The 14811-nt window shown below is 45.7% G+C and overlaps 1 protein-coding gene across 1 annotated transcript in view; it reads left to right on the top strand.

Moving 5' to 3' along the window:
• CACNA2D3 (calcium voltage-gated channel auxiliary subunit alpha2delta 3) overlaps positions 1-14811 on the top strand; it is an 806837-nt gene that overhangs the window by 428666 nt on the left and 363360 nt on the right. Inside the window, exon 11 of the mRNA XM_045529969.1 lies at positions 4038-4151. Coding sequence (XP_045385925.1) covers positions 4038-4151 — 114 coding nt within the window. The remainder of the gene's footprint in view (positions 1-4037; positions 4152-14811) is intronic.

Below are 14811 nucleotides of genomic sequence, written 5' to 3'. Positions count from 1 at the left end.
TTTGAATAAGGAAACCCTCCATATACCTCCCCTGCTCTGTCTTCTTCTGTAAAAACCCCTCTGGAGTCTGGCCAATCAGAAAACCAGATGGGCTTAACATAAATCCTGGAAAGCAAGAAACCGAAGCATCAATACATGTTACAAAATGTCCCTGCTTGAGATTGGTTGGCAGTTGGCACTATATTTGTTTGAATGCACTTTTGTGCCATCCTGTCTCTTGCCCCTGGGTTTTTTAATAGCCAAACTCTGACAGACTCAGAGATGGTTAATCTCCCATGAAAATGAAGTTTTCTCTATTTTCTACTTCATCAATATGACCTTTAGGTGATATAATTCTCTTCCTGTGTATTATACCTGCCTCTGCAAGCCAATATGAAATAAAAAGCTATTTTACACACTTGGACACACACGTGCACACACACACACACACGATTGAAATTGTGATTGTGGCTTGGAATGGTTCAGAGGTTACTATAATTAAATGAAGTTAATTCTATCTTACAATTACCTGCATTTCAGTTTCAGTGTTTGCTCAGATGACTTAAAGCCTCGCAGTTGTTGATACAAATGGCTTTGAAAGGAGCATTCAAATAAACTTCTAAGCCCCTTCCAGCTATTGATCTCCGCTGCATTCATTAGATTCTGTAAGAACACAGAGCCAGTTTGCTACAGTAGTTAGCATCTACCTTGTCATGTGACAAGTGCAATTATCTTTTTTGGCGATGAATGTGATCTTTGCAGTGATTACCTTTTAAAAATTTTTCTTAGCCAATTAAATAAAATTCGGTGACATTTCAAAGACTGTTAATCACAACCAAATGCTGTAAATGTCAGGATGCATTGAAATTTTCGCTGCTAACTGATGAATCACTGAGCTAATTGTAGTTCATCATCAGGCCCTTGTCATTGTTATTATTATGGAAAACGCTTTCATCACTCTTGCTATTCAATAAAAAAAAAAAGTTTTAGACAAATATGAAGAGAAGAAATATTACTCATCAAAGCATTTGAATTTAATTGCATTCTTCAAAATTCTCCAGCTACAGATTGCAGCAGAGAATACCAGGGACCCAGCCAGAGAGGAGAGTAATGCTTTTAAATAAACAGCTCCTAGCAGCCCTTTTTGCCTTTTCTTATACTATTCAGATACCTTCATTTCCCCCCATTTCTTTCCTTTTGTTTGGGAAAGTTTTTCCAAGATGTTTCCAAATGAGTTGCATGAACAATAGCCTTAAGGTATTCTGCTTTCCTCCCTCCTGAAGCACTTATGACCTGAAGTGTACATCACTTTTATTCAGTGGATTGTTGTTGGATTGTTGTTGGACTTATGCAGTGGTGTGAAGGCCATGTTCAATGCAGCCTCCCCAGAACATCTCCAGAACAACCTGTTGATAAGACCAGGCTTACAAGGCTATTTTTTTCTTACGGTAGTAGGGAAGAAAATGCACTTCCATGACAGAGTTTCAGTAGCTTCTCAAAGTGGGAAGGACAAAGTTGGGATATTTGTTGAGACTTTGAAGACTGGTTGAAGGTGGGTCTTTCCATGTGAGAGGAGGGAGGAGGCTTTGTTAGCACAGGGTAAAAATCCTAATATTACAGTTGAAGGTCAGCGGATACAGCAAGAGGAAGATTTGGAGGTCAGGGGTTCAAAGAGTCTTAGGGTGTCAATTGTCCTCTCATGCTTTCTATCGAAGAGTTGTTGGATCTTTCAGGAAGTTCCTGGAACAAGCAACAAAGTTCTTTGCAAGTTTTATCTTCCTGGGCAAGTGTTTTCTGGAATAGGGAGTTATGTTAATAAAGACAGTAGAACAGTAGTCACACGGAAAGCTCTGTGGTGTGGTGGTTTTCGTTTTCAGGGGTTTCTGCCTACTAACGTGGTCGTACCATGGGCCGTGTCTGCTCATTAGCTCAAGTGCACACGTCGTGTGAGTGGCAGGAGTCCTGCCAGGGCCAGGACTAATGTGAGGCAAGTGCCTGGGACTCAGAATTTAAGGCTGTTCACACTCATAGTCACAGCCCTGTGACCTAGGCACTCTGGAGGGGAAAGAGGATGAAGAAGCAGGAGAAGGAAATGAACACTTGTGGAGCTCTACCATGTATTGCCATCAGCTCAAGGACCTTCCTATTATTGCTGAAAGGCCATAGTGTATGCAGAATCTGAGAGTAGATTCTAGAGCCAGACTGCCCGGATTCAAATCCCAGGTATGTCAGATAGTAGCTGTGTGGCCTGGGGCAAGATAGCTAATTTCTCTGTGCCTCAGTTTACCTACCTGTATAATGGGGATATCAATAGTACCTACCTCAGCGGCTAGTAAGGATTAAGTAGGTTTATACGTGGAGCCCAGCATACAATGAGCATTTAACCTGTGTTATACCAACCATGTAAGGATATTATTCCCATTTAATAAAGAAAGAAATGTTTGCCTAGGAAGGAGAACTTATCCCAGGCACACAGCTGTGGTGCTGGGATGGGACCAAATGCTTTCCACTATACCATGGTACTCCATGCATGTTTTGAGTTGCCTGTGCTCTGTCCCAAGATGGCCAAAAGGCAATCCTGTCTATCCATCCACACATCCGTTAATCTATCCATCCATCCATGCATCTGTACATCCATCCATCCATCCATCCATCCATTCATCCAGCTATTTATAGTCTTCTCTTAAGTCAATGCAACTTTGAATTCCATATTAGACTTCTTAGTGCATGGAGACTGGGCATAAACAGCTTCATCTTGAATGCTTTTTTAGCTCTCTGGTTCTCCAGTAGCCAGCCAGCAAAGCCAGGGGCAGCCTCCATCCTTCCCCGGCATCATGGTCAATAGACTAAATGTGCCAAGCACACTCCCACTCAGTACCTTTGCACTTACTGTTTTCCCTTTCTGGTATGCCCTTCCCCAGATACTCAACTCCTTCAGGTATTATTGAGACGCTGCCTTCCCAGTGAGGTGTTCCCTGACTGCCCTCCGCCCCACACACATTTGCTATCCTCCTTCTTTGCTTTCCTTGTTTTCCCTCCTTAGTATCATTATCAAACATGCAGCGTAGTTTTCTGATTTACTTGTTTTTGCATGTCTTCCCAAAGAGAATACAAAGCTACAACGAGGGAAAAGATTTTTGTATGTTTCATCTGCAGTGCTGTGTGTTCACTTAGCAAATAATTTTAAATGAATAAACTTTGCAGATTATAATGGAGGGAGATTTTAACTACTGAAGGTTAAAGACTTTTTGTGTGTTTCCCATGCCTCAGCACTGCCATGTCATTGTAGGGGTTTTAAAGGACATGATGTTGCTTTGAATTGTATCATTAACAGTATTCATTAAAGGAATTTTTCACCCCTAATTCAAGAGAAGGACACATTGCTCTGGCAACCATACTTGGTCATTCTCACTGCCACTCACAAAGGCTGGGAACTTTTAAAAATCTTGTATAAAAGTGAAAGTTGAAGAAGTTTAGGCTTTTGTATGCCAGCGAGCACAATATTGGAAATTCAGCATGCTATAGATACTAACATATAAACGAATACATAATGTTACATGCTACCAATGTATATATTTAAAGCAAACCCTTAAAAAAGAGTTCTTGGGCTTCTAACCTGAATTGTCATGTTCCTGACTTTATTCTCTGTATGTCTAAAACCTCCTTGATTTTATTATGTGGTATATTCTATACTTGTCATACCCGCTCAAATCATCCTCATTTAGATTTTGAAAGAGATGTTGCCTCTCAGCATTTCATTCCATGTAATATGTCCCTAAAAGATTATTTTTCTAACTCCCTTGGGCAGTCCATGCTTGAAGGTAAGAGAGGTTATGCATCCTAGAATCTTCTCACCCCATGTGTGGTCTGTTTTTAGATCCAATTTGTCACAGCAAACATGGTGATCAGTGCAGAAAGGTGCAGGTTCTGTTTTCGTGGTGCACAATGAGCTCTCATTTTGAGAGGCTTTCTGAGTCCCAGACCTCATGCCTCTGAAGTCTCACAGATGCACAGAACTCTCAATGTGTGTTTTATTTTGAACTTATTTCTTTCCACAGTTCAACCACACAGGACAAGGAAGTATCTGCAGCCAGGCCATCATGCTCATAACCGATGGGGCGGTGGACACCTACGATACAATCTTTGCAAAATACAACTGGCCAGATCGAAAGGTAAGTGGATGCTGATGCCATCCATGCGTGGAGTCCACCGAGACTCTTTATTGTAATCTCCAGAGTCTCCATGGGTAAGTGCCCCGTGTAGACGTAATCTCATAATGACCTATGGTTTCCCAGCCTTGTGTTTTTTGGTTGACCAAAACTGAAGACTATGGCTTTCCTTGTTTTCAAAATGAAAGTTTTTTGGAGGAGAGAAGAAATGTGGAAAAGCAGTGAAAAGATTCATTGTGAAGTGTGCTTTATCCATATTGGTCAGTGCTTTTATTTGTTTTTATTTTCCTTGGAGCCAGACCTGCTGGGTGGGCCCAGCATCTGTACAGTGGTGAGAACAGCTATGGTGGCCCTGCAGCCACCTCGTTTATGTGTTATGTTTCTAAAGGTCCTCTCTGCACCCCCAAGACCACCCAGATCCTTATCTCCACTCCCCAGTGCTGCCCCCACCCTTGTCAAAGCTTGTCTGTTCTCTGTTCTAATCCTTCCTTTGTTTTCCAAGTTGACATTTATTAATCTGATGAACCCATCTATTAGGTTATCAGTGACTGATATCAGTATTTTGGGTGCCTTTTGACTGCCTGAAACCAGAGGTTCCTCAAGCTCTTAGCCAGTCTGAGTTCCCTGAAGAGATTTTTAAAATTATGGATACCTGGACCCTACCCCATACCTACAGAACCAAAATCTCTGCGGATGTGGCCCAGTAATCCATATTTTTAACAAGTTCCTCAGTGGGCACCAGTGGATTGGCAATTGGTGGCCACTGTCTCATCTAAATGGTGGTATTTTAGCAGGGAAAAGAGGTCAGAGTGGCCGCTATTCTGAGGATATCACAAAGGTCTTTTCCTAGTCCATGTGCCGATTGCATCATCCTGACTATCTCTGTGGGTCCGTGAGACAGACTAGGCCAAGTCCATCCTGCTGTGTCTGTTTTGCATATATAGTTTCTGGGAATTAAACTAGCCATATACACTTGGCAAAAAGAAACAAAAGATAAATGATAACTTTGTCCTCCACTGTATCCAAGGAGCACATACTCTTGATGGAACATGAGATGGGAGATGTCATTCCACATTCCCTTAGTCATTCTTGGTCCACACATGTCTCTTGTAACACCTGCATCTCACCTGACCACGTGTGAGTCTGGTGTTTGGGTGCCAGCTTCTTCCCCTGGTGCCCAGCCTTGAAGGCAGCCATCGCCTCCGAAGCTGGAGGAAGAGCTGGCTGGGCTGACTGAGCATGTGGGACTCTGACGTGGCACCTGCCCAAAGGCTATCTGGGAATAAATTTGACCCACCATATGCACTGAGTTTAGAACCCACCCTTGACTAAGATGGAGGTTCACTCAGACAGCGTTTTTGGATGCCAACAGTATTTTGGGTGGTGACTTCAAGGGACAGTTAGAGGCCAGAGTTAGTTCCTGATAAACACATGTGATGTGAAGGGAGAAACATGCTGGACATGGGTCATCCGTGCAGCCCACAGCACAGTGCTGGGCAGTCCTAATTCACAGACCCACCGGATGGCCTAGTGACTGAGGGAGCCAGTGGGAGGCCCCAGCACCACTGAACAGGGGCAGGACCTTGGACATTTTGCAGCCAAATAAAATGTTCACAGGTGCCATGATAACTCACAACATGGTGAAAGATAATTTGCATTATTTAGGACCATTTAAAAAAAAGAAGAAAGCAAAGTGGTCTTTTACTAAGCAGCTCCATGAACACCAAATGTTTTATTCTGTGAGTCTAATGTGTTGTCTCAAATGAATTTTTCACACTTGGTGATACTCGATGGATAGCATTTGACCAAGAATATTGGTATTTGAACATTCCGTTCTTACTTGTGGGTAAAGGCATAGGATAAGGGCTGCAAAGTCCTAATGCTGCAGACAAAACACAGATCTCTATGTATCTTTCCAGATGAACAATGTTGATCTTAGGCCAGGTACATTCTTGGATTAATTGAAACCAGGGTGCTGGAAATAACGTTACATGAAGCAGTTTCATCTACTATAAAGTATTATCAAGCAGAAGCATATTTTTTTTTCTATAGCAATAAGGTCTTTTTTATGATTAGAAATTAATAGCAGGCTCCCTTCCCTCCCTCCCCATGCTAGTTATTAATATATATATATAATAACACATTCTCTCCTTTATAAACTTCCCTGTGAGGGTACAGGTAATAAAACCCCAATATGCACAATTACACAAAACACCAATATGATTAGTGTTGTGTTGAAGTGAAATGATGTTCAATGTCAAGCAGCCGTCTTTCTCCATTATTTTGAACATTAGCTATCTAGTAGAGGGTTATGTCATGCTATAGTTGACAATCTTCAAGATTGTGAAAACAGGAAATGAGCTCAGCAGAGAGAAAAATTACGTTAAGGCTGGAACATGAATCCCATAAAGCAGTGGTTCTCAAACTGGAACAAGCTTCGGAATCCCCTGGAGAGCTTGTTCCGTCACCTCGCCGGGCCCCACCTCCATCAGGAGTCCTGGGTGGGGTCTGAGAGTTGCCATTTCTGACAAGTTCCTGGGTGACGTTGGGGCTGCTTCTGGGGGAACCACACTTGGGGACCTACTGCCACAGAAATGGCCCAAGGCGTGGGGTTTGGTTCCTGCATGGGCTTTGCTGCATCACTTCCCTCTGCTTCCCTTTACACGGACCTGTCCCTCAGTTGAATTCCGCACACAGGTGTGTGTTTCTTGGCGCAGTACCTGTTTTTAGAACTGTCAATTACTGATCGACATTTTAAAATCTGGAGATATTATATGAAATTCTAAAACTTTAGTTTCTCCCGTAATGGGGCACACCTGGTACTTTGGGACCAACATTCCCATATGGCAACAGATGGCTGGAGCTGAGAAATGCTGCCCCTCAGGCAGCAAACTCATGCTGCTTCCGGCTGTGACTCTCATTGCGCTGTGTCATTTCCTCTCATGTGCCTACCTGCCCACAGGTGTGGAGGCCCTGAGGACAGCTCCAGATCACACAGGCCCTGGGCGTTTCCCAGGCACGGCCTATGTTATATTTCCCAGGCCCCTGAGATTGGTTCTTTTCTCTTAGGTCTACCCTGAGCTTTCCCTCTTCTCCCCCAGCCAGAAGCCACCTTGCCCTTGCCTGAACTTGAAACTCCAAAATCCCTGGGAATTGTCTTAAGGGAAATACAGCTTCATGTCCAACACCGTAATTGCTTCTGGGCCTGTCTTTTATTTTCATTCTTTGATAAGTCCGTAAAGACAGGTTCTGTACTTCTGAACAGTCTCACCACCTTGCCCTGCATCCCAGAGCTGCCTAGAAGGCTGGTGTAGAGAGCCGGGGCCTCTTCCCTCGCCCTGCACCTTGTGTCTATGTCCTGGGTTGTCTCTTCACCTTGAGTGTGGGCAGGACCCGTGACTTGCTTCTAACCAATACAATCTTGTGAAGGTGAAGGGATTCTGTCTCAAGTCAGTTGATATTGAGCAAATCAAAAGGGATTTTATTCTGGGTGGGTCTTATTTAATTGAAAACCCATAAAAAGGGGGTACTGGCCCCTCCCTGAAGGCAGAGAGACTCTCCTTGCTGGTGTGACAAAGTAAGCGGTTGTTTGGAGAAGCCCATGTGGCAAAGAACTGCAGGCCGCCTCTAGGACCCGAGGGTGTTCTCCAGCGGAAAGCCAGAAAAAAGCTGGACCCTCAGTCTTACAGCCATGAGGGAATGAGTTCTGCCAAGAATCTAAGTGAGCTTGGTGGCAGATTCTTCCCCACTCAAGCCTCCAGATGAAAACACAGTCTGGTCAGCATCTGATTGCAGCCCTGTAAGTCTATGAGCAGAGGCCCCAGCTCAGCTCTGCCCAACTCCTGACCTGTAGAAACTGTGAGATAATAAATGTGCTGTATTGAGCCACGATATTTGTAATAATTTGCTATGCAGCAACAGGAAGCTAATACAAGAAGCAAGGAAAAGGGAGAAATGGAAGAGAATCATTAATCATAGCAATGCTATAAAATATCCCCAAATGTAGTGACTTAAAATAATGACAATTTATTATTTCTTGTGAATCTGTGGGTTCACTAGGTGGTGGTCCTGCTCCACGTGGTGTTGTGTGGGGTCAGCTGGAAGCATGGCCGTCTGCCCTGCTTCTCCTCCCCACGGTTCTCTCTCCACAGGGCATGTCACCCTCCACTGTGTGTCCACTCTGCTCAGGACAGTAGCGCAGACTTTCTTACAGCTTGGTAGCTGGGTCCCAAGAAAGGGAAGGCAGAAGGAAGTGGGGGAACAGGCCAGCGGAGCACTTGTGGGTGTCATTTATACAAGCTATCTACCACCTAACCAGGGCCCTGCTCGAGGCAACTGCTTAATGAAACATTTTAGAGTAAGTTGGAGGAAAGAATGCATTATTGGTGATTTAACTATGAGTCTTTGAAGGCAGCACCATGATTGCCTATGCAATATGTCCCTTGCCAGTATTTTATTTCTAGGAGCAGAGATGAGGAGCTATTTATTCATTTATTACATGCCATTTACTTTTGCCTAATATCTATTGGTTAGTGATTTAACTGCAGCTTTTACACACTTGGAATAAAATATGAACTCCTCAATAACAAAGGGGCTCGTTCCAGGATCTGCTCAAGAAATAAAGCTGCATACATTTAAATTAGAAAAGTGGCTGTGCCCACCATCTATGTAGTTGCTCTTCCAAGTGAACTAAAAAAAAAAAAAGCCATTTATCCTAAATTCCCCCAATGCACAAGATGGAGAAGCAATAACTGGATATAGAGAAGAAAATGATCAGTTAAGTGATTTAAAGAGGGGCTGACATGGGCCACATCTGGCCCGTTGCCTGCTTTTGCAGCCTGTGAGTGTGAATGATCTTTACATTTTTAAATGGTCAAGAAAAAGAAGAATATTTTGTGACATGAGAAAATTTAAAAAATTCTGATTTTAGTGTCTTTAAATAAAGTATTATTTTAACACAGTCACACACATTCGTAGACATATTGTCTATGGCTGAGGGCAGAGTTGAGTATTGTGGCAGAAAATGTCTGGCTCGAAAGGCCTGAAATATGTATTAATACTACCTGGCTCTTTAAGGATATGTTCACCAAGCCCTAATCTAAAGGAATCTTTGAAGAGATTCAGACCAACCAGTGTATTGCCAAGCGTCATCGAGATACCCTCAGAATTGTATTCATTGGCTGAATTCAACAGAAAGTGATAATGGTGTTTTCTCTCTGCCTTTCCTTTGCTTTTTTCTACTTGAATAAACTATATTAGCTACATAATAAATGGTGGAGGGTGTGGGAGACTTGATGGCCAATACTTCTCTTCCCAAAATGTCCAGTGGCCCTTTCTGCTTTGCTATAATGAGCAGGTCTCTTCTTTCTCCCCTCCGTGCTTTTACGGGACTACTGTCATCGGGGCTGGGACACCGTGCATGGTGATGTAGTTGCTCAGAAGTGGGCTGCAAGGCTGGAACCCAGGGCCTGGAATGCAGGGTCTTCATAAATGTTATACTTGCCTGTCCCTTGCACCCTGTTTTGGTGGTGACATGAGCACAGGGTAGAATTTCACAGCTTTCAGGTGACCAGAGTAGCAGAGGGAACACCCTGAAGTGCATCCCTCTTTGCAGAGACTCAGGAAACGGAAGTCTCCCTGTCTCAGTCAGCTTGGGCCACTATAACAAAATACCAAAGACTGGGTGGCTTATAAACAACAGAAATTTAGTGCTGACAGCTCCAGAGGCTGGAAGTCCAAGGTCAGGGTGCCAGCGTGGTCAGGTTCTGGTGAGGGCCTTCTTCCAGGTTGCAGACTGCTGACTTCTCATCACATCCTCACGTGGCACTGAGCAGAGTGGGGAAGCAAGCCCTCTTGTGACTCTTATACGGGCACTAACCCCATTCATGAGGGCTCTACCCTTATGACCTCATCTAATCCTAGTCACCCCCCAATGGTCCCAACTCCTGATGTCATCACATTGTAGGCTACGATTTCAACATATGAATTTTGAAGGGATGTAATCAGTCCGTAACTCTCCCTGTTACTGTAGGGGCAGAATCAACCTACCCATGGGTTAATAACCCTATTTTGCATTGTGTTATACTTTAGCGGTGGGAGCTGTCAATAGACAATGCCTTAGTTTGTTTCTACTGCAGTAAAATAGCGACACAGGCTTAGGTCTGTAGGTGGGTAATGACCCCTCACTCCTGTTAGATGTCCCTGCCTGGCCTGTCCTTCCCATGGCTCTGTGATGAGCCATGGAGGCATGCTGGAATGCTCTGTTTGCTTCCTCTCCACTCCCCCATGAGTTTCCCTCAACAATATAATATTTTAAACCTATTTCTTATATCAAAATGTATAAAACAAAACTAATGACAGCTGATTCTTATTGAATGCTGAGCATCAGGTACTGCTCTAAGTGCTTCACATGTATTTAATTCTTGCAGAAACCTCCTGAGACATGTACTATTGCTATCTCTTTTTCACCAATGAGGACTTTGAGGCACCAAGAGGCTACAAAACTGATTCAGGGTTCCCTAACCAGCATCTGGTGGAGCTGAAGTGACACCCCCCCCCAGCAGCTGAATGCTGAGTCTGTTCCCTTAACCAGGGTGCAGACGTCTCAAGGGCAAAGCAAAATCAAATGACCACAGGCCAGAGGAAGAGCTGTGCATACTGCACATGTTGTCCTCAGGGTAAGTGCGGGAGGGTGTGCAGAGCGTCGGGGACTCAGCAATCTCAGGCCCGTCAGTGTTGCAGGCAGAGAGAAAGAGCGAATTTCTTGGGCTCAGGATGAGGTTGTCTGGGTGTGATTAAATGATTTTCCTCTTGTAAAAGGACAAGAGAACTTCAAAGGTAGATGCTATTTCAGTGATGTGTGCTGTGTGGTTTATTATCTGTTATCTTGAGAACAAAAGCAAGGATGGTCGTTTCAAGGCCATTTGAGAGACTCACGGCCCTTGGAGGATCCTTGGTGGCCTGGTGGGGACTGCAAGGAGGGGATAGAAGCAGCTCTTGGTTTGGGGATAAAGGGGAGCCCTTGGTCACAGAATGGCTCAGGGGACCTGGCTTTGGAGCATTGTGGAACCGTGTAGGAAATCACTGTTCTTTGAACTGGTGTCGCATAAATTTCTGAGAAGGGACTGTCTGGGGGCTTCACCCCAGGCCTCCCTGCCTTGTCTTAACTTGGAAGATAAAGCCCCAGTCAGCCTTGTCCCGATGGCCTCCGGGTGCTGGAAGGCTCAGCTCTGTCTTGTCGCCTCTGAGGTGGTTTTATAAAACTCAGCAATCCCCCCCCTCCTCATCCTCCCACGGGGCATGTGCCATTCTGGGGAGCAGAGTTTCTGAGCTGGGTCAGGGCTTATCGTTTTAAGAACCCAACCCTTCAAACATCTTAAGCAATTTGAATGGGATTTTTTTGTCCTTTTCTTTTTCCACCCTAAACTACATTGTTCTCTTCTCTGACTTTCAAATGATTTTACAAAGCATTTTCTTTGCCTTCCTTTGGATGGTGTAGAGGAGAAGGGATTTGCCCACAGGCAACTTAGGAAGACATTAAGATCAAACTTCTTGGTGGGGTGGTGGGAGGCTCTCAAAATGCCCCCCACTCCCCGCCCCGCTCTGTCTGCTCTCTTCATCCCACAGGACTAGATTAATAAGGGGCTTGCGGGTGGCAAGGGCTGTTGGCAGAGGAAATAGAGGAAGGATGTAGCCACGTGGGGATAATTCATTTATGCAGCAGGTAATTATTTAGGGCCACTGTGTCTGGCAGTTCACTGTAACAGAGCCAGAGAGTATGGGGCTAAGACACCTCCATGGCAATCACAGAGGGAAGACAGCAGGTCACAGGTAACAAGCAAGTGGAAAGCCAATTAATTTGAAATCATGATGAATCTTATGAACAAGACAAACAAGGGCCCGAGACAGAAAATGGGGTGGTGGCAGCTCTTGTAGACAGCATGGCCAGGGCAAGACCCTGGGAGGAGAGCGCGTGTGAGAGGAAGGGGCTGGGTGGGGAAGGCCGTCCCCAGCAGAGGGAACAGCCGCCACAGGCCCTGAGGAGGAGCAGGATGGCGCACAGGTGGCTGAGCTGGGTAGACACAGGGAAAGGGCCCCGGGGAGGCTGCCCGGACAGGAGCAGCTGGCTGCTCTGGGCTACAGTGGGCGCAGTGAGGAGCTGGGATGTGACCCGAGGGTAGCGGGGAGCCATGGGAGGTTCTGAACAGGGGAGAGACCTGAGCTGATTGTTTCAGTGCTGTCGGTGTGGGCCCAGGGGAGGTGGACGTGGGCTGTGCGTGCAGTTTTGGTATGATTTCCCTCCATAACTGACATCAGCGTGGGGGTCTGGGTAGCAGACACTTCTGCTTGCCGTGGATGCTCCCGGATGCTCCTGTTTCTCACTGCTGTTTTATTTCAGGGCTCACTTGTGTGGTTACTTTTCTCTCTTCCCTTCACCCCCCTCCTTCTTCCCTGTCTTTCTCCCTCCCCAAATTGAAGCCACCTTTTTGGTCTGAAAGTTTTGCATGAGTTTGTGTCGCCGCTGTATTTTTTCGAGGGTGGTAAATCCTAAAGCTGTCTTAGGAAAATAGCAAGAACATTCATTTCTCATGGTCAGTCAACGGTATGACAGGCAAAGGCATTTTCAGTCACCGTGTCAGAGCTCACGCAGGCCCTACTTGCAGCTGAAGGGAGAGTCGAAATGGTTCGTTGTCTCCGGTTTATTTTTAATTACTTCTGCTGGTATTAGACATCTTGTGACTCCAGCAAGAAGAACATGACAAGACAAGTTAGGGACGAGGCCCACTGATGCATGGCTGCTGCCTGCCATTGAAAATTCATTTCATGTCAGGGACTCAGGGCAGCCACCTGGCCACTCCCCTGGGCTTGGCATTGGCGCCTTGGCCTCTGCCCAGGTGCCGCTGACTTCGGAGAGCAGGTGGGGGGGACAGTGCACACTCCCACCAGGTGACACCCCTCCATCCTCCAGTAAATGGCTATCCAAGCAGCCTCTCTTTAGCGAAGCCCCCCTCCTGAGATCAGGGTCGAGTCAAACACTCCACTTGCCTTAGCTCAGTACTTAACATTTAGGTCCACCTCGTGGGCAGCACCCCGATTGACATTCTCATTTCACAGGTGAGGAAACTCAGGGGATTTAAGTCACCTGCTCCAGAGATCACACTAGGAAGCTGGAAGTCTGATCCTTACCACATCAGACTGTCCCCACATCCAGGGCTCTCAAATTGTGGCACACAGAGTCACTGAGGGGGTGGCAGTGGGGAACTTGCTAAAACTGTTTGTTTCTTGGGTTCCATTCTCTGCAGGTGGGACCCTGGAATCTGAATGCTACCAGGCAGCTCAAAGACCACACTTTGTGAGTTATGAGGGGTTTAGTGCCCCCTCCCCATCTTGGTGAAGAGTGTTTGTCCAGGCTGGAGTACACTCAGAAATGCCACCCTGCACGGTTATGTTCCCAGTGGATCCACCAGGGTCCCATCAGGGGCAGCCACCTACCAGTTGAGCAGAGAGAATTTAATGTTAAGAATTATTCACTCTTGAAGCTCTCACATGGGTGGGGCAAGGGCAGTATACCTAAATATTTGTACCCCTGTAATATGTTGAAATAAAAAAATTAAAATAAATAAATAGGTAAAAAGGAATTATTAATCAGGTGTTGATTAGATGAAAGGGCAAAAGAGAACTCTGGGGTCTAATGGAAGTTGCCCCTGCAGAAAACAGCTACCACCTCTCTAGTTGGTGGGAGGAGGAGGGAAAGAGGAAGGGAAGAGGTTATTACTAAAATTTAGAGGCTTGACCACATATACGCACCATCAAATTGGTATTAACTGATCAACACTTATGTGCACATATAGTAGTAACATTCATCGGGCGTCAGGGAGGTGGGGGGGAGGAGGGGAGGGGTATATTCACACCTAATGGGTGTGATGTGCACCGTCTGGGGGATGGACACGTTTGAAGCTCTGATTTGGGGGGTAGGGGGAAGCGGGGGCAAGGGTAATATACGTAACCTAAACTTTTGTGCCCCCATAATATGCTGAAATAAAAAAAAAGAGAAGAAAAGAAAGACAAAAATAACTAAAAATAACTAAATAAATTTAGAGGCTTGGAGGAGAAGCCCCGTGGGGCGGGGACCCAGACCTCTGAGATGGGCATACTGGCTGGGAAGCACTGGGGTCTCTGAGCTCAAAGGAGGGTCGTGTGGGGGTGGGACCCAGACTTCTGAGGAGAGGATACTGGGGTCTCTAGGGGGGATAAAATCGGACTGATTTTGTGAGTGTTGGGAGAACTACCAACCAGATTCATTCATTGCTGCTGGAATGAACTGTCCCTGCCAGGGTGAAGAAGCTTTGCTACCTGAAGGCATTGACAGTGAGAAGCCACAGCAGGGAGCAGGCAGGAAGGAGCAAGTCCCTCTCTTTCCTCCCTGGGTGCAGCAGCCCCCTGTTGAAGCTGTTGGCAAGACCCTAGGGCAGACCCAGGCCAGGAACAGCTGGCAAAGCAGAATGTGGTTTGCAGAGCCCCAGTCCCAGCCCCTGCCCCAGGCCCAGCCTCACAGAGCCCAGTGAATTTGGTGCAGAGACATGTTAGCTGAGTAGCTGGCAAACCCAGGAATAACCAGAAGCTTGCCGAGTAAGTTCTGTTTTATCTGCAAGCTAAAGATATG

Source organism: Lemur catta, chromosome 18 (genome assembly GCF_020740605.2).
Source record: "Lemur catta isolate mLemCat1 chromosome 18, mLemCat1.pri, whole genome shotgun sequence".
Classification (NCBI taxonomy): Eukaryota; Metazoa; Chordata; class Mammalia; order Primates; family Lemuridae; genus Lemur; species Lemur catta.
Note: the sequence above shows the minus strand (reverse complement) of the source record. Positions and strands in the feature narration are given on the sequence as shown.